This window comes from Hypomesus transpacificus, chromosome 1 (assembly GCF_021917145.1).
Source record: "Hypomesus transpacificus isolate Combined female chromosome 1, fHypTra1, whole genome shotgun sequence".
NCBI lineage: Eukaryota > Metazoa > Chordata > Actinopteri > Osmeriformes > Osmeridae > Hypomesus > Hypomesus transpacificus.
The window spans coordinates 12,401,133-12,420,987 of NC_061060.1; the positions used below are offsets into that span (position 1 = coordinate 12,401,133).

The 19,855-nt window shown below is 51.8% G+C and overlaps 3 protein-coding genes across 6 annotated transcripts; all 3 read left to right on the forward strand.

The window, feature by feature from the left end:
* The first annotated feature begins 41 nt into the window (after positions 1-41).
* Positions 42-5,040, forward strand: abhd18 (abhydrolase domain containing 18). The gene is made up of 13 exons (XM_047015339.1): positions 42-162; positions 802-910; positions 1,061-1,145; positions 1,335-1,435; positions 1,601-1,676; positions 1,934-2,018; positions 2,147-2,174; positions 2,264-2,402; positions 2,541-2,630; positions 2,756-2,857; positions 3,168-3,531; positions 3,822-3,984; positions 4,065-5,040. Exons 2-13 carry the CDS (start codon positions 819-821, stop codon positions 4,114-4,116), a joined length of 1,377 nt encoding a protein of 458 aa, XP_046871295.1. The 5' UTR covers positions 42-162; positions 802-818; the 3' UTR covers positions 4,117-5,040.
* A 166-nt stretch (positions 5,041-5,206) lies between these two features.
* rnf103 (ring finger protein 103) lies at positions 5,207-9,309 on the forward strand. Its single transcript, XM_047022808.1, has 4 exons — positions 5,207-6,009; positions 6,367-6,509; positions 6,614-6,729; positions 6,830-9,309. Exons 1-4 carry the CDS (start codon positions 5,784-5,786, stop codon positions 8,382-8,384), a joined length of 2,040 nt encoding a protein of 679 aa, XP_046878764.1. The 5' UTR covers positions 5,207-5,783; the 3' UTR covers positions 8,385-9,309.
* A 364-nt stretch (positions 9,310-9,673) lies between these two features.
* immt (inner membrane protein, mitochondrial (mitofilin)) lies at positions 9,674-19,674 on the forward strand. Of its 4 annotated transcripts, none has more exons than XM_047020725.1 (14): positions 9,674-9,878; positions 10,857-10,927; positions 11,380-11,563; positions 11,724-11,874; positions 12,772-12,894; positions 13,607-13,729; positions 13,872-14,005; positions 14,212-14,315; positions 14,395-14,530; positions 14,617-14,746; positions 15,096-15,316; positions 17,615-17,746; positions 18,016-18,145; positions 18,263-19,674. In XM_047020725.1, the coding sequence occupies exons 1-14, from the start codon at positions 9,837-9,839 to the stop codon at positions 18,868-18,870; spliced, it is 2,289 nt and encodes a 762-aa protein (XP_046876681.1). In that variant the 5' UTR covers positions 9,674-9,836; the 3' UTR covers positions 18,871-19,674. The 4 variants fall into 4 exon arrangements, with proteins under 4 accessions (XP_046876681.1, XP_046876697.1, XP_046876673.1 ...); XM_047020717.1 differs by having other exon boundaries at positions 9,675-9,878; positions 15,093-15,316; XM_047020741.1 differs by lacking the exon at positions 13,607-13,729 and having other exon boundaries at positions 15,093-15,316.
* Positions 19,675-19,855: the final 181 nt, after the last annotated feature.

A 19,855-nucleotide genomic window follows, 5' to 3' on the forward strand; every position in this document is an offset into this window, starting at 1 on the left:
ACCATAGAAGAACAAACACTTCCGTAGCACGTAACGCATTGAACTCTGGGATGTGAGGGACCCAGCGGGAGTGGAATTCGTCCTCTGTGTTATACCAGCAGCGAAGGTGCTGAACAATGCTAACGTTATTGGGAAGCCATCAATACGCCGTGACAGGTTGAGGTATATTTCGTTTACGCCTCTATGTTTATACTTTACAATGCATGATCTTGCAGTCGGCATTTGTAGACCAACATTCCAACATTCCAGCAGAGTTGACTAGCTAGCATTTGCTACCAAAAAGTGAAATAAAGTTTTTCCATATGGTTATTTATAGCCTGAATGAATGAAAATCTTGAACAGGCAGTACTTTGTACATTAATTTATTTCGGGTATTTATGCATTTCTGTTCGCCAACTTCACGCTCTCTTCAGATTTATATTCCTGTTAATTTGATTAAGATCACCGTCCGTAACTTAAGCAAATGTCCATACAACTTTTACAGTGTCAGGCTGGTGCTTTTGAGTGTGATGGTGATGGAGTACTGTAAGTGTATCTTTGATGGTTCCGTTATCGTTTGAGTTGTGAACGTGACAAGTCGAAAGTTAGGTAATCCTAACGCGACCACATTTCACGCCCGCGTGCACAGAACGGTGCTCTGTGGAATAAAGGTCACTGCGCTGTTATACCCCTTGCCTGACAGTGTGACCTAGTGTCCCTCTTGTTTACGACGGCCTTTCTGCTGGTGACAGTCACCTAATACACCTATTATCTTCATCCCGTGGTTGACACCTGTGGCTGAACTATCTATTGTGCCTCCAGATGAGAGAGCGTTGTCCATGGGTGTTAGCCGATTAGATGTCCTCTACAGAAGGCTCCTCCTCACCAAACTGTTCATCCAAGGATGGGGAAAGCCTGACGATCTCAAGAGGTAAAGAGAAAAATAGTTATTTAGAAAGATCTACATAGAGATGGAGAGAGGAAGGGAGATTTGGTCAGAGAGGGGCTGGCACTAAGTTCATGTGCTCGGTCTAATCAGACTACAAGCTTGATTCCTTATTCTTTCTCGATATTTCCACAGAATATTTGAGTTCCGTAGAATAATTGGCAACAGGGAGAAGTGTAAGGACCTGGTACCCAAGGATTACCCAGTGTTCATAGATAAGGTACACCCCCACTCTCCCTTCCTGTCATGCTGCTGGTGTTATGTAACCCCCCCTCCTTCATTTCATATTGTTCTGTTGTCATGGTAACCCCCCCTACCCTCCCATTTCTGTGTGAATCGTAGATAGATAAGGTGAACCTCAGACAGTGTGTTGTTAAAGTTTGTGTTATCATGTTATTCATGTCTGCAGGTGGAGGATCAGTCTGATTGTAAGATCCATAATGGCTACTTCATTTCTCCTCTGGAAGAAATTGTCCCCGGAATCCTGCCCCCTGAGTCTGTCAAAGCCCGGTGAGAACCCCCCCCCCACCACCACACCTCTGGTCCAGAACCAGGGACCCGTCACTACTGGACCTGGGAGTTCAGCTTCCAAAGCAATCCTCTACATCGATGCTACAGGTCCAGCTTCGTGTCTTGTTCCGTCACTGAGTCCTGCTCTGCTCTGCTCTTCCTCAGGTTCCAGTTTATAGTTCCTAAGAAGTGGAAGAGGCACAGCCCAGTATGCATCCACCTGGCCGGCACAGGAGACCATGTAAGTAGGCTAGGCAGGAAGTAGAAGGGCAGAGTCTAGCCATGTGACCAAAGTCTCAAGAAGTACAGGGATGTTGTTATAGGAACAACCTAAACCACAGTTGTGTACATGGTGACTCAAACATTTTTCTGAAGGCCTCTAATAGCCCTTTGGCCTTTATCAGTATCTTGATTGTTTTATGTGTACGCTGCTGCTGTAGTGAGGGAGTCAATAGAGTGCCCTGAATTCATGTGTCTCGTCTCTTTATTGGTCGTTAGTTCTTCTGGCGGCGACGCACCCTGATAGCCCGACCGATGATCAAGGAAGCTGGCATGGCCTCTCTACTGCTGGAGAACCCCTACTATATCCTCCAGATAACTGACCCTCACCCCATCTCTGACCTTCATTCTAGACCTGACCCCATTTGTATTTGTTCCCTTCGGTATGTAAATGAAAAGTCTGATTGCTCCATTTCCTTGACTGATGTTCACATGGATATCGGAAACCAAAAGACCAAATGTAAGTTCTATTAGAACAGCCATACAGTCAATTTCTTACACATTCTTGTTCTGCAATGTCCTAAGTGTTCATCTCTGTGGGTAATGTAGTCGATCCAGCTTGAGGAATGTGTCCGACCTGTTTGTAATGGGCGGGGCTCTGATCCTCGAGTCAGCTGTGCTTCTCCATTGGCTGGAGCGGGAAGGCTACTGGCCTCTAGGAATGACTGGAGTGTCCATGGGCGGGCACGTGAGTAAGCAGCACCACACATCACAGTCTGACACAGACTCGTAGAGCTTGTGTGTTCGAAAAGACAGTCAACAAAGCTGCTTCCCTCTGAGGTGTTCACTAAAGTGTGTGTGTGTGTGTGTGTGCGTTGGATCCCAGATGGCATCCCTGGCTGTGACCAACTGGCCCAAGCCCATCCCTCTGATCCCCTGTTTGTCTTGGACCACTGCCTCTAATGTCTTCACCACAGTAGGATGTTCATTTCAACCACTTACAAATAACAACCAATTCAAAAAAGGATCAGTAATCTGTCAATCTGTGTTGGAGTACAACCTGTGACTGTGTGTGTCTGTGTCTTTGTGTGTGTGTTGCAGGGTGTTTTGAGTAAAGCCGTGAACTGGAGGGAGCTGGAGAAGCAGTATGCCATGCACTCAGTTTATGAGCGTGAGATCATCAGAATGCTGGAGTACTGCGGGGTACGCTCTCATCTGTACTTATAGATGGTTATTATATAGGATGTTTCCTCGTTATATGACGCTACTATATTTCACCATAATATGAAACTACTTAATTTCACTATGATCTGAAACTCCTTATATTTCACCATTATATAAAGCTACTATACTGTATTTCACTATTATATAAAGCTACTATATTTCATGATATGAAACACTTTGTTTTGATGTAAGACTTACATACCCGTATATCAGTAATACCTGGAGTCGGGTATGTCAATGTCAACTGGCACTGTGGGATTTACAAACTCCTCGCCTCTCCACCCCGCAGACGGACTCATTCCAGATGGGCCAGGACTTGGTGAAGAACTCTCCCTGCAGTCTGGACACCCTGTCAGGCCTGGAGCTGCCAGGAAAGCTGCTGGGGCTGAGCCGGCCCCAGGAGGAGAGGCTGGGGCTGCGCTCCCAGGCGACCAGAGGGGGAGGGAGAGACAGCATCCTGCTCTCAGGAGAGAGGGGCCGGGACGGGCTGGACCAGATGCTGTCAGCAGTCAGCAGCAGTGGGCCACACATGAACATGCTACATGCCAAGAACATGGGAGCGGGCAGCGGGCAGCGCCAGTCCCTGCAGAGGATGTCTCTGTGCTTCATGAAGGGCGTGATGGACGAGTGCACCCACATCGCCAACTTCTCAGGTCAGAGAAATGCCTCATACATAAACTTACAATACAAATACGGCTCCAACAGTCGGTATAGATCTGGCTCTATGACATGGGTTCATTGACAAGTTGAAAGTACTTCAAAGTAGTGGAAGTGCATTGGATTTGACTCCAAATTGACATCACGGGGGGTCAATGGGCAAGATAAGTCTTGGGTCCTGAGTATTACACAGAATTAGCCAATCGTATTTGACCCAGGTCTGAGATGGAGACAAGCTAGCCTATCCCGTGCTCTGAGTTGTGTCTCGTCTCTCCCTCTCCTCCAGTCCCGGTGGACCCCAGCCTGATCATCGTGGTGCAGGCCAAGGAGGACGCCTATATCCCCCGTACGGGGGTCCGGAGCCTGCAGGAGATCTGGCCCGGCTGTGAGGTGCGCTACCTGAAAGGGGGCCACATCAGCGCATACCTCTTCAAGCAGGGCCTCTTTAGGTGAGACAAAACAAACACACACGAGGGTCGCTCTCTAGAATGTTCTGGTACTGACCAGTTGTGGTGTGTGTGTGTTCCAGGAAGGCCATCTACGATGCCTATGACAGGTTTCTTCTGAAGTATTCCAAGTGAAGTATTCCGACTACATCTAACCGCTGTTCACAACAGAAGACTGTGCCCAGTGTCTTAGAGGAGGAGGATAGGGTACAATTTTGTATTAGTACATTATTTGGACGTTTCTATGCAGTACAAGACCCTTCAGATTAGATTCTCCTTATTTTCTCTTAATGAGACCATTTGACCCAGACACCAACCAAAGGGTGCTTCTGAATTGATGGAAGGCTAGTGTAAAAAAGAAAATATATTGTTTATAAAAAAAAAAAGAACTCTCTTCTACTCCTCACAAACACCACCTCCGTTTTGCCATGTTGTATAGTCCTCCATGTTGCCTTCTGTTTTTCCATCAAGACTGTGCCTCACCTTGATCCGTCACACTCACCCATATCCTGCTTAGCACACTATCAACTTGCGTGTTAGACACCCTGGGGCTCTCAAACATGGCTGACCTACCCATTCACCTGGACCTCGATAACTCGACTGACCTTCGAAGACCAAGGCCCCTTTTTGCGACAGTCACAAACGTACAGGTGGCCCAAGACTCCTGGGTTGCATGAATGATCCGTCAATCACGTGTCATCTTGAATACTCAATTTCTGATGACTTGTAGATGAATCAGGAGACTGAGAGGCTTAAGCCACCTAAATGATTCTTTTCTTTTTTAAACCATGGAGAAACCTGACCTGACCTATCATGGTGCTAACTCCTGGATCTACTAAAAGAGGCCTGTCGAGGGAGGTGGTGTCTGCCACTTTCCTAGTTAGACCCAGGTTTAAAACACTGTGAATGCCCAGCAGAAGGACCTCATCATCCCCTAACTGCTCTAGACAAGAGCACCCATAGATATGTTTATATATATATATATCTATGAGAGCACCTGCCTGTTAAGCATTTCAACTTCCTGTTTTCAAGTCTGAAATAAAACAAGTGGATTGACAATGTGTTTATCTGTTTTTAGTGTTACTTGTTATGTCTGTCTTACTTAGCTGTGCGTAATAGTTTGTTCATCGGCAAGTAAAAAAAAAAAAAAAAAAATACCGCTACATTTGTAGTAGCTACTTTGTGCTGGGACGTTTTTACTGGCTTGTGGTTTTTACGTGTACAGTTACGTAAAACGCGTCACTTTGTTATGTACCCCAGCTGATCGGGCCATAAAGACGATGTACATCAGCCACTGCTGCATAGACTATAATTGCCTCATCATATTTTGCTTGCGCTGCGTATTCAGCTAACAATTGGAAAAACCGCATAACTTGTTTGAGGGGGAAACATTTTCTTCGTTGTCTTCGCTGGGGTTTTTCTCCTCGATGCAGACAGGGCCCTTGGTCGTACTTGCCATGCTAGGCTAATTCTCGCGTCTCGTTCACTCGCGTTAAGATGCATAGAGCGAGCTACCAAAACTATTTGTGAAAATGGTGGACACTTTGAAAAATTATAGTTGGACGTAGGACAGTCGCAATTATTCGTTGCCAGACAACCGGTCTGGCTGTCAGCGTTTGATCCTTCAAATATATTTTTCCAGTCCGTTTAGTTTGGAAGTTGCCACTGCCAACCAACGTTTGTCTAGTGAAGTGACAACTGTCTTGCCGACAGTCGACCAAAATCTGACCCTGAAACCTCAATGAGAAAGAAGAGGCTCTGATACTTCTCCAGACGCTGCAGGAAACATCTTCCAGAGTAAGATGTGGCTGAAACTCTTTTTTCTGCTGCTGTACTTCCTGGTACTTTTCGTCCTGGCCCGATTCTTTGAAGCAGTTGTCTGGTATGAGACGGGGATCTTCGCCACTCAGCTGGTAGATCCAGTGACACTGAGCTTTAAGAAGTTGAAGACCATCCTGGAATGTCGAGGCCTGGGATACTCCGGCCTTGCGGAGAAAAGGGATGTCAGAGAGCTGGTGGAGAAATCAGGTGACAAGATAACAGCCTATGTAAACACAATGTTACTGAACACGGGAAATATGTTGGGTAACTGTCAAAACTAGGAGATGCGGTACAGAAGTAGGCCTAGTATTGATCCACGAGATACAATTGCACTTACTGTCACGTTAACGGGCACGATAAAAAGTAACGGAAACCAAAACTCATAAACTACAATGCGCATTAGTCATCCTACGCACTCCAATTTAAGTCAAAATTTGCCGAAGGTGTACATCACAATGGTGTCTGTAAGGTGCGCTTAAATAGAGTCAATAACAACCGCAACTGCTGTGTCAATACACCAAACTGCGCCTCAAGTGTACCTCCTAATCTGATGTGTGTTTGCAGGGGACCTGATGCAGGGGGAGTTGTACTCAGCCATTAAAAACGAGGAGCAGCAGGTGCAGTCAGACTCCAGCACCTCCTTCAGTGGTGAGATGCATTTCTATGAGCTGGTGGAGGACACCAAGGATGGCATCTGGTTGGTCCAGGTTAGCACAGAACTTCTGCATGTTTATGGATGTTCTTGCATTCTTGCATTGTCCAACTGTTGACAAAGGCTTTACTGAGTCTGTGTGTGTGTGTACACGTGCAGGTGATAGCCCAGGATCGAGACGCCTTGCTAAGCAAAGCCAACTGGGGTAAGATGGTCCAGAAGGTCTCTCAGTTTGGCATTCGCACGGGCACCTTCAACTGCTCCAGTGACCCCAGGTGAGAGACGCACACCTCCCCGTACACCTCCTCCCAGAACAAGCTGTCGTAAACTACCTTCGAGGATCGAATTTACCGCCAAATCCCAACCGTTTCGCAGGTACTGTCGGAAGCGCGGCTGGATGAAGTCCACCTTGATCATGTCGGTGCCACAGACCTACTCCTCCAAGGGGAAGGTCATGCTGAAGGAGTACGCCGGGCGCCGCATCGAGGCGGAGCATATCTTCAAGTGGATGACGGCCCACGTGGCGTCTCGCATCAAGACCCTGCGGCAAACGGAGCAGCTTGCTGAGGAATGGCGTCCAAGCCAGTCCCACCCCATCAAGATGTTCCTGTTTGCCCGCCTGGCCACCCCCCCGGCCTTCTTCTCGGCGCTCAGCGTCAAATTCACCGGCCGGATCGAGTTCATCTTTGTGGACGTGCGCCACTGGGACAACGCCAGCAGCCTCCGGGAAGTCGGCGTGGATCAGATGCCTTCCTATATCCTGAAGATGCCGGAAGGGATCTATCGCTACGGCAACAGCACGGGGGAGTTTATCTCCCTGGCGGCCATGGATACGTTCCTGCGTTCCGTGCAGCCCGAGGTCAACGACCTGTTTGTGCTCAGCCTGGTTATGGTCAACCTCCTGGCCTGGATGGACCTGTTCATCACCCAGGGTGCCACCGTCAAGCGGTTCGTGGTGCTGATCAGCACTCTGGGGACGTACAACTCCCTCCTGCTGACGTCCTGGCTGCCCGTCCTGGCCCTGCTGCAGCTGCCCTACCTGGAGGCCTTCTACGCCTGCAGCCTGAAGCTGCTCCGCTACGCCGACACCACTTGCCTGGCTTCGTGGGTCCGCGCCGACTGGACCTTCTACTCCTCCCACCCGGCCCTGTTCCTCAGCACCTACCTGGCCCACGGCCTCCTCATCGACTACTTTGAGAGGAAGAGGAGGTGCAGCAACGAGGAGCAGAGCCCCAACAACCTGGAGTGGCTGTGCAGCCTCTGGGACTGGTACAGCAGCCTCCTGGTCCACCCGATGGCCTCGCTGCAGCCCCACCCTGACCAGTCCGACTGGGACGAAGACCCCCACTTCCTGCTGGAGAGGCTGGCGTTCCCTGACCTGTGGCTCCACCCCCTCGTGCCCATCGACTACATCAAGGCTCTGCCCACTTGGAGGTTCCGGACCAATCAGGTGTTTCAGACTGAAGTAGATGGAGCCAGGGGTGGGGACATGGATATGGACACTAGAACAATGGACATCACAGGGCTGGCCCAGGGTAGAACAGAACCAGCCCAGACCCCGGACAGTATAGAACATCAGCAGACCCGGCCTCTGACCCAAACCCAGACTTATCCCTCTGACAGTGAGCGTGAGGAGACATCTGTTTCTGAGTCATGTGATTCCTGCGGCAGTGCTGGGGAGGAGCCATGCCGGAGGAGGGAGGAGCTGCGTCCCGATTGGTCCCAGTGGCCGGCTGACATGCTACACTGCACGGAGTGCGTGGTGTGTCTGGAGACCTTCGAGGCGGACTTCCTGTTAATGGGGCTGCCGTGCGGTCACGCCTTCCACCAGCAGTGCATTGTGGTCTGGCTGGCGGAAGGACGCCACTGCTGCCCCGTGTGTCGCTGGCCTCCTTACAAGAAGAAACCAGTGGAGCAGGAAGAACAATAACAGACTTCCTGTTTGACTTCACACACCTGCCTCCTGCACTTAAATGTTACTGATAGAATCCCTGGCTGTGCCCTCTTGTTTGTCCCTGGTCATGGTCGGGTTGCCTCAACTGTTGGCTTGGTGAACCGTAGAGTTAAAACTGGAAATAGTACCTGTGTTTATCTCTATGGTGTTTGCAGTCACACTACAAGTAGGACCTGCTTATGTTAGTAATCCTCAACACTAGTCTCATAGGAAAGCATTGGGATTCATTATGCCCTTTGTTTAAATAGTAGATTATCAAAATGCTTAACAAAAATGTGGGTATGGGTAACTATTTTTGATGTTAAATTAAGATCCCACAGAAGTGGTGACAAATAACGCAGAGAATGTGTGAATTGAAATGATAGAGACCCAGTATAAATATGATACATTATAAACAGAAACAGAATAACGATCTGAAGAGGTGACCCTTGACCTCTCTACTGGCTCTCCCAGTCTATCAACAAGAACAGTCCCTTCTTAGAGATCCACACAGAACCAGTAGGACAGAACCAGTATGATCAGGCCCTGGATAAACATGATCCACCAACTACCAACCAGGCCTCTGTTCAGAGGCAAGTTTGAGGCATGTACATTTATATGTAATAATAAGAATTTAACAAGCGATCGTACAACTTAATAAACATGAGTGCATTCTTTCCCTGTAAAACCTGAAAAGAAGAAAAACAAAAAAACAAGTGGAATGTCCCTTTACATGGTGTCCTGCGCAGCTGGCCCCGGAGCATGCCCATCTGTGGTTGTTGTTAAACAGATTAATATTATTATTTATGAGGGATCATAACAATCCTAGTCACTCATCCTTGTACTCTGTGTAGTTGGACTTGGACCAGAGAAATGAGAGCTTGACTTGTAACATGTTGTCCTCAAATAAAGTTGAGTTTCATATGAAATGTGTGATGCAATTGTTGTTGTGACCAACACTCTGGATACTAGATCAAATGAGCCTCTGCACCTGTCAATGATCTCTAGCAGCTAATATGGGCCATGACCTCAATATAATTTGTAACATCTTACAACTTAAATGTAACTTTAATGGAATGAGTAGCCTCCGTGTATGAGGTATTAACCAAGATCGTAATACCGTAGAACTATATTTTACAGGTAATCAAGGTGGGATAGAATGTCCAATTTATTCAGTATTTCCGTCACGATTTCTTCGTTTTCTTTTACACGATATTACTGTAGGTACAGTAAATTCAACTATGAACCCATGACGACATTTTTCGCAGTTGGGCGTACCCGGCGCGCATGCGCTGCCTGTCTGTCACTTGGCGAAGAGCTGCCTGGAAATATCTCGTGTGTCGGGAGGTGGTTAACTAACTGCATCAGAAGGTTGACAGCTTTTAGGATGTTTTGCTGAGCTGAAAGAATATTTATCATAATTCAAGAAACAAGGGAGTACCGACCACAATGCTGCGAGTCTGCTTGAAAGGGGCAAATTCTGCAGCGCGGGTAAGGAACACAATGTTACTGTTTTAGCCTAGCTAACTTGTTAGCCGGAGACGAGCGGTCATTCAGTGACCCACACTGGGCCTGTACCGCCGCGTCTGTCTGCAGAATGGCACCCTTTGCGCCCTTAAAATGCTTTAGCTACCAACTTCGCATTCTTGCCGTGACCCGTATATATAGTCACAGTGAATGGACCTAGGGCCAAGGGAAACATTTAGCTAATAGCCTAGCTTTCATTGATAGCATTAGCAACTGACGAAACGATAAGCACGCAGTCTAGCTTTGTGGGAAGAGGCGGTGATTTTGTGACTGACTGGACTACCTTGCAAATGACAGGCGGAACCAGAGGGAGTGACAATAGTATCCACCAATATCTGCCGTTGTAGGATGGCCGGACCTGGTTGATCATTATGATTTCTGAAAGTATCCATGTGCAATGACAAGTTGAAATGGACTATTTGTGTTCAAGAGGTTGCGTGTTATCTTGTACATTCCTCATGGGTATTCCAATTCAGTGTGTAGTCACACGCTGCACAGCTATAACTCCATGTCAGACACGGAGAGAAAGGGCAAGGCGTCATATATTTTTACCAAGGGCACATGACCTTGCCAAGTAGTTTCCACTCCTAAATGTAAACAAAGTGATAGTTCTGTCAGTAATTGCAGTGGGGATATCTACCGAACATGAATGTATAGTACAGGTCTACTGCCGACCGTCTCTCCTCTCATAACTTAGAGCGGAAGAGAAGACATAGTTCTCTGTGATGTGTGCGTGGTGATGAATCACGTGTATGGGTGTAAGGCTGATTCAACCGATACATTTAGAGGTTTTCAATTGCTAATAAATTATTCTTCGAAACTATACAAGGCCCGGTATGTCACACTGACACTAGATTGGATGTGGACCTAGCAGCCATGTCTGTTGAAATGAGTTCGAATATGAGTTCTGTATTGAATGCTTGCCTTTCCTCTGCGCTCCAGAAGTGCCTGTGTGGAAATGCAGCCCTCCATCCCCTGCAGCCCTGTCGACGCTACACCTCTGGAGCATCAGGGTAGGTTGGAGCTACACACACAAACACACACACACACACACACACGCAGGGAATAGTCTAAAGCAGAGGTGTATAATCCTGGTCCTCAGCATCCACTGTCTTTCATGTTTTCGATGTTTCCCTGCTCCAGCGCACCTGATTCAAACGAATGGTCATCGTCAGGCTTCCACAGAGCTCGATGACCTTCCCATTCATTTGAATCGGGTGTGTTGGAGCAGGGAAACATCTCAAGCATACGGGACAGTGAGCCCTGAGGGACTAAACACCCCCGGTCTAAAGAAACAGACGCTGCACAGACCGACAAAGGAGCGACAAACACAACCGCTCCACGAGACCGATACGCGATGTCAACAGACCCACAGGAGGACAGACTCTTCTCCCTTTCGCGTCCTTCCCGAGCGGCGAGACGACGACTCATCCCTCCACCCTGTCTGCTCTCGCCGTCTCCCCAGGGGCTCCGCCGGGAAGGTCGTGGCTGGCGGTCTGCTGGCGGCGGCAGGGGGCCTGGGAGGCACAGTCGTCTATGCCGGCTGGGACCCCAAGTTCCGGACCAGCGTGGAAAAGAACGTCCCCTACTCCAACCAGCTGTTTGGCGTGGTGCTCGGACCCGTCCCTGCCCCAGTAGGGAAGAAACCAGTGAGTGAACCAACAGCTGGAGTGGGCCAAGACTTGGGGCCGTTCACTCTTTGTTCACCCGCCAGCTGTTCATCAGCTGTGTAGGTACTGTGCTAAGGTGGTGTGCGTCTTTGTGTGTGTGTGTGTGTGTGTGTGTGTGTGCACAAACTCTTGTTTTTAGGCCAAGGTGGAGCCCCTCCAGATATCCTCTATCTCTGAGGTTTCCAAGGACTCCAAGCTGCCCAAGACCAAGCAGCCGGACCCGGAGGCCCCGGTGGAGGCTCCCGCCGCAGCCCCAGAGCCCGCCCCTCCAGCCCCGCCCACCATAGAGGGTGAGGTGACTCTCAAGATGTTACCCTGGACCACAGTCCTGTGGTTGTTTGGCTCTTAAACGTTTGGGAGAAATCGGCTTTTTGATCCCATGTTCACACCACTGGTCAGGCTTATAGAAGATCATGGACTTAAGGCACTTAGCTCTGCACGACACACACACATGCATACACACATATACTGGGGATGCTGTAATCAGATGTTTTTCTTTCTGCCTTCTCTCTCTGGCTTTTTGTTCTGAGACGAGGAGTCAGACGCGCGTGTGTGTGTGTGTGTTTAGGGAAAGCCCTGGACAGAAGGCAGATAAAGGCTAGATGGCCGGTAATAGAACATAGGTACAGAGTTGTGTCTGCTGTTTTGAGCCTGTGAGTCACCACAGCTACTCTGGTCTGGCTGCTCTGCTGGGCATTTTATAGATGCCCAGTGTTGTACAACTGTAGCCCAAATGTACTATAGTTCACTAAAGGCAACCACAACATGACCACAGCCTACATGCCCTGACCACAACATGACCACAGCCTACATGCCCTGACCACAACATGACCACAGCCTACATGCCCTGACCACAACTTGACCACAGCCTACATACCTTGACCACAACTTGACCACAGCCTACATACCTTGACCACAACTTGACCACAGCCTACATACCTTGACCACAACTTGACCACAGCCTACATGCCCTGACCACAACTTGACCACAGCCTACATACCTTGACCACAACTTGACCACAGCCTACATACCTTGACCACAACATGACCACAGTCTACATACCCTGACCACAACATGACCACAGTCTACATACCCTGACCACAACATGACCACAGTCTACATACCCTGACCACAGCCAGTGGAGTCAGCCCAGTCCCAGTGTTGTGACGGTGCTCCTGTGTTGCAGAGGCCTCTGCTTCAGCGGCCCAGATCATATCAGCCATCAGCGATGTGCCCTCTGTGCCCGCTCCGGGCTGCAACGACACACAGGCCCCGCTCCCCCCCAGCCTCGTGGAGGAGGCTCCTGCAGGTCAGCCCCTTCCCCCCCCACCCCCCCACTCCCCCCAGCACGCCTGGCAGGACCAGGACCACCCCCCACCCCCCACCACCCTCCTCCTCCAGGCTGCATGCCTGTCTGTCTGCCCTAAGTGGGGAGGGGTCGAAGCCTGCACGCGTCACTAATACTCTTTGTCTCCATCTCCTGCTCCGTTTCATGACTGTGATTTCCGTCTCTTCTGGTGGTCTCGTGTCTGTAGAGATGTGGTCCTCTGGACCCGTCCTGCTCACATCAGCCCTACAGCCAGGCGTTCTCCTCACTTCCTGTTCGGCTGAAGCTAATCCTGATCTCACCACCCTGCCTGTCCCCCCGCATGACGTTCGTCTCGAGCGAGCGAGCGCGTGTGTGCATTGCGATCGGGGTCAGCTCCGAACCAGCTTTCAAAGACGAATGCAAGCCATAAGTAGGGGGGGGAGGGGGGCGGGGGGGGGGGTTAATGATAAGTTCCTGCAGTATAAATGGAGCCGACCCCATCCGTGTTGCGCATACCGCTGTGTGTGTTTGCTTCCATTCCATCCTATTCCTCACTGACAGATAACGCTATCTACGTCGGAGCGCCGGGCTTATCGCAGGGGGTGCATTGTGGGTACCTGTCGGCGGAGTCGAGCGGGACAATGCCAGGCTTCTGTATCGCGTGTCCCCGCCCTGCTGAAACGGGGCCTGTGTCTGTGTGTGTGTTCCGTAGCAGAAGAATGTACAGAGTGTGCTCATGAACATGCGCCCGCGCCCGCCATGGCAGAGCGCCCGGTGGAGGAGGTGGCTGCCAGGCTGGCACAGCAGGATAAGGCAGAGGAGGACCTGCTGGCCTGTACGTGGATGACGCACGCACACACATACCGCACGCGCGCACGCACCCACACGCAGCCCCTCTGCTCCATTTTTTCGTTGGACTGAACCCCCGGGTTCGCGAGCGACGCCAACCGATCCGGTGTCATGTGTGTCGTCCGCAGCCATGGCGTCCACTCTGGAGGAGTCCCTGGGGAACTCGGCCAAGGTGACCCTGCAGGCCATCGGGGCCCAGGAGGCCGCGCTGCTGGCCATCGCCCAGCACACGTACAAGCTGAAGGAGGCCATGGAGGCCGAGGTGAGACCCCCCACACAGACACACACGTACATGTGCACAAATGCACAGGGAGAACCTGGAAGCCTTGAGACCCCCCCCCCACACACACACACACACACAGAGACATATGCACAGGGAGAACCTGGAAGCCTTGAGACCCACACACACACTTACAAATGCCCTCCTAACATCAAGGTTTTTGTGTGCGTGTGTTTGTGTGTGTGCAGGCTCCTCCGGATAAGAAGTCAGCTCAGTGGAGGGCTCTGGAGGACGCGCTGAGTGACCGCAGCCGGCATGTGGACGAGGCTGGAGCGGCCCTGGTCAAGGCCAAGTAAGACCTCACACACACACACACACACACAAATGCTAACAGGACACACTCCCGTCATGGCTGCGTGCGTTGTGTCCAGGGAGGAGCTGGAGAAGCTGAGAGCGGTGATCGACGGAGCCAAGGATTCCAACATCGCGGCCGCCCGACCTCAGATCCTCGCGGCCGAGGAGAACCTGCACAGCATGGTGGTGGACCTGGACGGCGTGGTCACCAAGGTAACAGCCCGGACGCTCCCCCTCGCGGCAGCGACACCTTCCTCTCGCTGTCCCGCTCTCTGACCGCGTCGCGTGTCTGTGTGCAGGTCCAGACGGCCCAGACCGAGGCCAAGATCGTGTCTCAGTACAGCGACCTGGTGACGGAGGCCAAGGTCCAGTTCCAGAAGGAGCTCAACAGCATCACGCCGGAGATCCAGGCCAACTGGAAGGGCCTCAGTAAGTCCACGCTCACCTCTGCACGCGGCCCCTCAGGGACACGGACGCTGTGAGGATTTGGGGGAAACTGCGGTGAAAACCAACGAGTAGTTATTGGCCGGGTTTCCCAGATTCGTTGAGAAGCTCTTAACGCTAAGAGCTCCTTAGGAACGTTCTAAGAGCGTTCTAGAGCGCTGTGCACCCCCTGTGTTGTCATGGGTAAAGTCTAGAGTTTGACCTCTGGACATGGCCTGTAGTTGACTGTGGTAGTTGTAGTTTCACGGTCACGATGTGTGGGAGTTGTAGTTTGACGCTAGAGCGGGTGCGGCCGTCGTAGTGTTGACGCCATCACCCCCCGTCTCTCCAGCAGGGAAGCTGACCCAGGACGACTTGAACTCGCTGATCGCCCACGCCCACCGGCGCATCGACCAGTTGAACCGCGAGCTGGCGGAGCAGCGCGTGCGCGAGCAGATCCACCTGGAGGCGGCTCTGGAGCAGCTGAAGGCAGAGGACCTCAAGGCCCAAGAGGCCGCCATCGCCACCGCCCTGGAACACAACAGGGAGCAGCTGAGGCTGGAGCAGGAGAAGAAGGTGTGTGTGTGTGGGCCTCAGATCAGGCTCATGTTTGGGTGTAGCTCCTGTAGGGCTAGGATCAGGCTCATGTTTGGGTGTAGCTCCTGTAGGGCTAGGATCAGGCTCATGTTTGGGTGTAGCTCCTGTAGGGCTAGGATGAGGCTCATGTTTGGGTGTAGCTCCTGTAGGGCTAGGATGAGGCTCATGTTTGGGTGTAGCTCCTGTAGGGCTAGGATCAGGCTCATGTTTGGGTGTAGTTCCTGTAGGGCTAGGATCAGATTCATGTTTGGGTGTAGCTCCTGTAGGGGCTAGGATGAGGTTCATGTTTGGGTGTAGCTCCTATAGGGGCTAGGATCAGGTTCATGTTTGGGTGTAGCTCCTATAGGGGCTAGGATCAGGTTCATGGTTGGGTGTACTCCTGTAGGGGCTAGGATCAGGTTCATGTTTGGGTGTAGCTCCTGTAGGGCTAGGATCAGGCTCATGTTTGGGTGTAGCTCCTGTAGGGGCTAGGATCAGGCTCATGTTTGGGTGTAGCTCCTATAAGGGCTAGGATCAGGCTCATGTTTGGGTGTAGCTCCTGTAGGGCTAGGATCAGGCTCATGTTTGGGTGTAGCTCCTGTAGGGCTAGGATCAGGCTCATGTTTGGGTGTAGCTCCTATAGGGGCTAGGATCAGGCTCATGTTTGGGTGTAGCTCCTGTAGGGCTAGGATCAGGCTCATGTTTGGGTGTAGCTCCTATAGGGCTAGGATCAGGTTCATGTTTGGGTGTAGCTCCTGTAGGGCTAGGATCAGGTTCATGGTTGGGTGTAGCTCCTGTAGGGCTAGGATCAGGTTCATGTTTGGGTGTAGCTCCTATAGGGGCTAGGATCAGGTTCATGTTTGGGTGTAGCTCCTATAGGGGCTAGGATCAGGTTCATGGTTGGGTGTAGCTCCTATAGGGGCTAGGATCAGGTTCATGTTTGGGTGTAGCTCCTGTAGGGCTAGGATCAGGCTCATGTTTGGGTGTAGCTCCTGTAGGGCTAGGATGAGGTTCATGTTTGGGTGTAGCTCCTGTAGGGTTAGGATCAGGCTCATGTTTGGGTGTAGCTCCTGTAGGGCTAGGATCAGATTCATGTTTGGGTGTAGCTCTTGTAGGGGCTAGGATCAGGTTCATGTTTGGGTGTAGCTCCTATAGGGGCTAGGATCAGGTTCATGGTTGGGTGTAGCTCCTGTAGGGCTAGGATGAGGTTCATGTTTGGGTGTAGCTCCTATAGGGGCTAGGATCAGGTTCATGTTTGGGTGTTGCTCCTATAGGGGCTAGGATCAGGTTCATGGTTGGGTGTAGCTCCTGTAGGGGCTAGGATCAGGTTCATGTTTGGGTGTAGCTCCTGTAGGGCTAGGATCAGGCTCATGTTTGGGTGTAGCTCCTGTAGGGCTAGGATCAGGCTCATGTTTGGGTGTAGCTCCTGTAGGGGCTAGGATGAGGCTCATGTTTGGGTGTAGCTCCTGTTGGGCTAGGATGAGGTTCATGTTTGGGTGTAGCTCCTATAGGGGCTAGGATCAGGTTCATGTTTGGGTGTAGCTCCTATAGGGGCTAGGATCAGGTTCATGGTTGGGTGTAGCTCCTGTAGGGGCTAGGATCAGGTTCATGTTTGGGTGTAGCTCCTGTAGGGCTAGGATCAGGCTCATGTTTGGGTGTAGCTCCTGTAGGGCTAGGATCAGGCTCATGTTTGGGTGTAGCTCCTATAGGGGCTAGGATCAGGCTCATGTTTGGGTGTAGCTCCTGTAGGGCTAGGATCAGGCTCATGTTTGGGTGTAGCTCCTATAGGGCTAGGATCAGGTTCATGTTTGGGTGTAGCTCCTGTAGGGCTAGGATCAGGTTCATGTTTGGGTGTAGCTCCTATAGGGGCTAGGATCAGGTTCATGTTTGGGTGTAGCTCCTATAGGGGCTAGGATCAGGTTCATGGTTGGGTGTAGCTCCTGTAGGGCTAGGATCAGGCTCATGTTTGGGTGTAGCTCCTGTAGGGCTAGGATCAGGCTCATGTTTGGGTGTAGCTCCTGTAGGGGCTAGGATCAGGTTCATGTTTGGGTGTAGCTCCTGTAGGGCTAGGATCAGGCTCATGTTTGGGTGTAGCTCCTGTAGGGCTAGGATCAGGCTCATGTTTGGGTGTAGCTCCTGTAGGGCTAGGATCAGGCTCATGTTTGGGTGTAGCTCCTATAGGGGCTAGGATCAGGTTCATGTTTGGGTGTAGCTCCTATAGGGGCTAGGATTAGGTTCATGTTTGGGTGTAGCTCCTGCAGGGCTAGGATCAGGCTCACGTTTGCTGTGCGTGTGCAGGTGGAGGAGGTGCGTGATGTGATGGAGGCTGAGATGAGGACCCAGCTGCGCAGACAGGCCGCCGCCCACACGGACCATCTGAGGGACGTGCTGAAGGTGCAAGAGCAGGAGCTGCGGACCGAGGCAGAGGAGGTACGACACACACACAGACACACACAAACAGACACACACACAAACAGACACACACACAAACAGACACACACACAAACAGACATAAACACACAAACAGACATACACACACAAACAGACACACACACAAACAGACACACACACAAACAGACACAAACACAGGCTGACAGTTGCTCACACCCTAACACACATCTACACAGGAACTAACTGTCTCTCTCACACACACACACACACACACACTCACTCAGTCTGTCCCTCCCTTCCCCTCCCAGGTGCTCAGCAGTAAGATGCTGGAGCAGGAGACGGCCTACCGCAGACTGACTCAGGAGCAGCTGGACAGCTTCACCCTGGACATGAACGCTGCCTACGCCAGGCTGAAGGGCGTCGAGGAGGCCATCGACAGTAAGACACCCACACCGTCTCTCACACACACACACACACACACGCCACAGGCGTACAGGGGCTCGCGCACGCACACGGGATCGCCCGTCTAACCCGTCCGATCCCCCGTCCGACCAGGTCACGTGATCGCCGAGGAGGAAGCCCGCAAGGCCCACCAGCTGTGGCTGTCCGTGGAGGCCCTCAACTACACCCTGCGCACCGCCTCGGCCGAGACCCCCACCGAGCCGCTGGAGGGCGCCGTGGACGCCGTGCGCCAGAGCTGCGCCGGCAACGACTTCGCCCAGACGCTGGCCACGGCCCTGCCCGCCGAGTCGCTGAGCCGCGGCGTCTACAGCGAGGCGTCGCTGCGCGCCCGCTTCCACGCCATCCGCCGGCTGGTGCGCCGCGTGGCCCTCGTCGACGAGACGCGCAACAGCCTCTACCAGTACTTCCTGTCCTACCTGCAGGCGGCGCTGCTGTTCGAGGAGCCCCAGCAGGCGCCGCCGGCGGCGCTCGCCGACGACGACCTGGACCCCTTCCGCCTGCTGGCGTACGCCTCCTACAGCCTGGAGCACGGCGACCTGGAGCTGGCCGCCAAGCTGCTGAACCAGCTGCGGGGCGAGGCGCGCCGCGTGGCCCAGGACTGGCTGACGGAGGCGCGGCTCACCCTGGAGACCAGGCAGGTGGTCAGCCTGCTGTCGGCCTACGCCAACGCCGTGGGTCTGGGCACCACGCAGGCTCCCTAACCTGTGTCCCCGCCCTCTCTTCTGCTGGGGGCCCCCCTCCTGTCCTGTAGCCTTTGACCTAGACCGTGCCCTGGGCGCCACCACACACCCCTCTCCCCCTCCACCCCACCCTCGTACTAGACGTGCCCTGCCCTGCTCGAGCCCAGAGTCCCGGACCCTAACCCAGCCCCTCCTTCCCACCTGCCTTCTTGTCTCCACATATATTTCTTGTCTCCGCCTCCTTTTCCCCCAACGGCCTCTCCGAGAAGTGTAATTTATGAATGAGAATGAGAGGAATTCAGTTAGCAGCACTAAGCCACTGTGTGTTTGGGGTAGCTATCACAGAGCAGTTAAGTCACACATCTTTGCTCCCCCCCCCCCATCCATCCATCTTCTCCCATGCAGGAAGACAGTACTGCATCTGTCTTTGTCGATCTAGGTCGTTTTCCTTCCTATTCAGATGGTACTGACCATCAGATCCGTGCACCACAGTGTGTGAATGTACCTCATGTACATATTATTTGGAGCCCTGTGATTGGGTGCTTCGCAGCGCCCTCCAGTGGAAATAACTTGTCACTACAGGGCCCTGTCAGTACCAGGCGTTCTGCTAGCTCTTAGCAGTAAGCACGGCTCCTCCACTAACTGACCTGTATCTAGCAACGTTCACCCACCTGTAACTCCTGGTTCCGATCAATGTTAATTTTGTCTGGTGCATTATTATTGGCCAGAGGTTTTTGTGGAGATTAAAAATAAAGGATTCAAATAATGTGGTCATGCTGTTCTCCCTGTCAACATTGATATCAATAAATGATGAAGTTGGCAAGATTCGGGTTTCCTGTGTCATTATACCATCACTGCTGTGTGCATTCAGTAGATTTGACACGCTGGGACAACCCTTCACACATGATCTAATGCCACAGTTAAAGACTGGAAATCTACTTCTGTGTGTCCACAGTCAGTGAAATGTTGCTTTTGTCATTTGGATTTGATATAGACAGCACAGGTT

Coding starts and splice junctions, on each gene's coding strand:
- abhd18 (XM_047015339.1), top strand. CDS start 819: ATGGGTGTTAGCCGATTAGATGTCCTCTACAGAAGGCTCCTCCTCACC. Junction 2,631..2,755: donor CCTCTAATGTCTTCACCACA/GTAGGATGTTCA, acceptor TGTGTGTTGCAG/GGTGTTTTGAGTAAAGCCGT. Junction 2,858..3,167: donor GAATGCTGGAGTACTGCGGG/GTACGCTCTCAT, acceptor TCCACCCCGCAG/ACGGACTCATTCCAGATGGG.
- immt (XM_047020717.1), top strand. CDS start 9,837: ATGCTGCGAGTCTGCTTGAAAGGGGCAAATTCTGCAGCGCGG. Junction 17,747..18,015: donor TGCGGACCGAGGCAGAGGAG/GTACGACACACA, acceptor TTCCCCTCCCAG/GTGCTCAGCAGTAAGATGCT. Junction 18,146..18,262: donor CGTCGAGGAGGCCATCGACA/GTAAGACACCCA, acceptor CCGTCCGACCAG/GTCACGTGATCGCCGAGGAG.
- rnf103 (XM_047022808.1), top strand. CDS start 5,784: ATGTGGCTGAAACTCTTTTTTCTGCTGCTGTACTTCCTGGTACTTTTC. Junction 6,010..6,366: donor AGAGCTGGTGGAGAAATCAG/GTGACAAGATAA, acceptor GTGTGTTTGCAG/GGGACCTGATGCAGGGGGAG. Junction 6,730..6,829: donor AACTGCTCCAGTGACCCCAG/GTGAGAGACGCA, acceptor ACCGTTTCGCAG/GTACTGTCGGAAGCGCGGCT.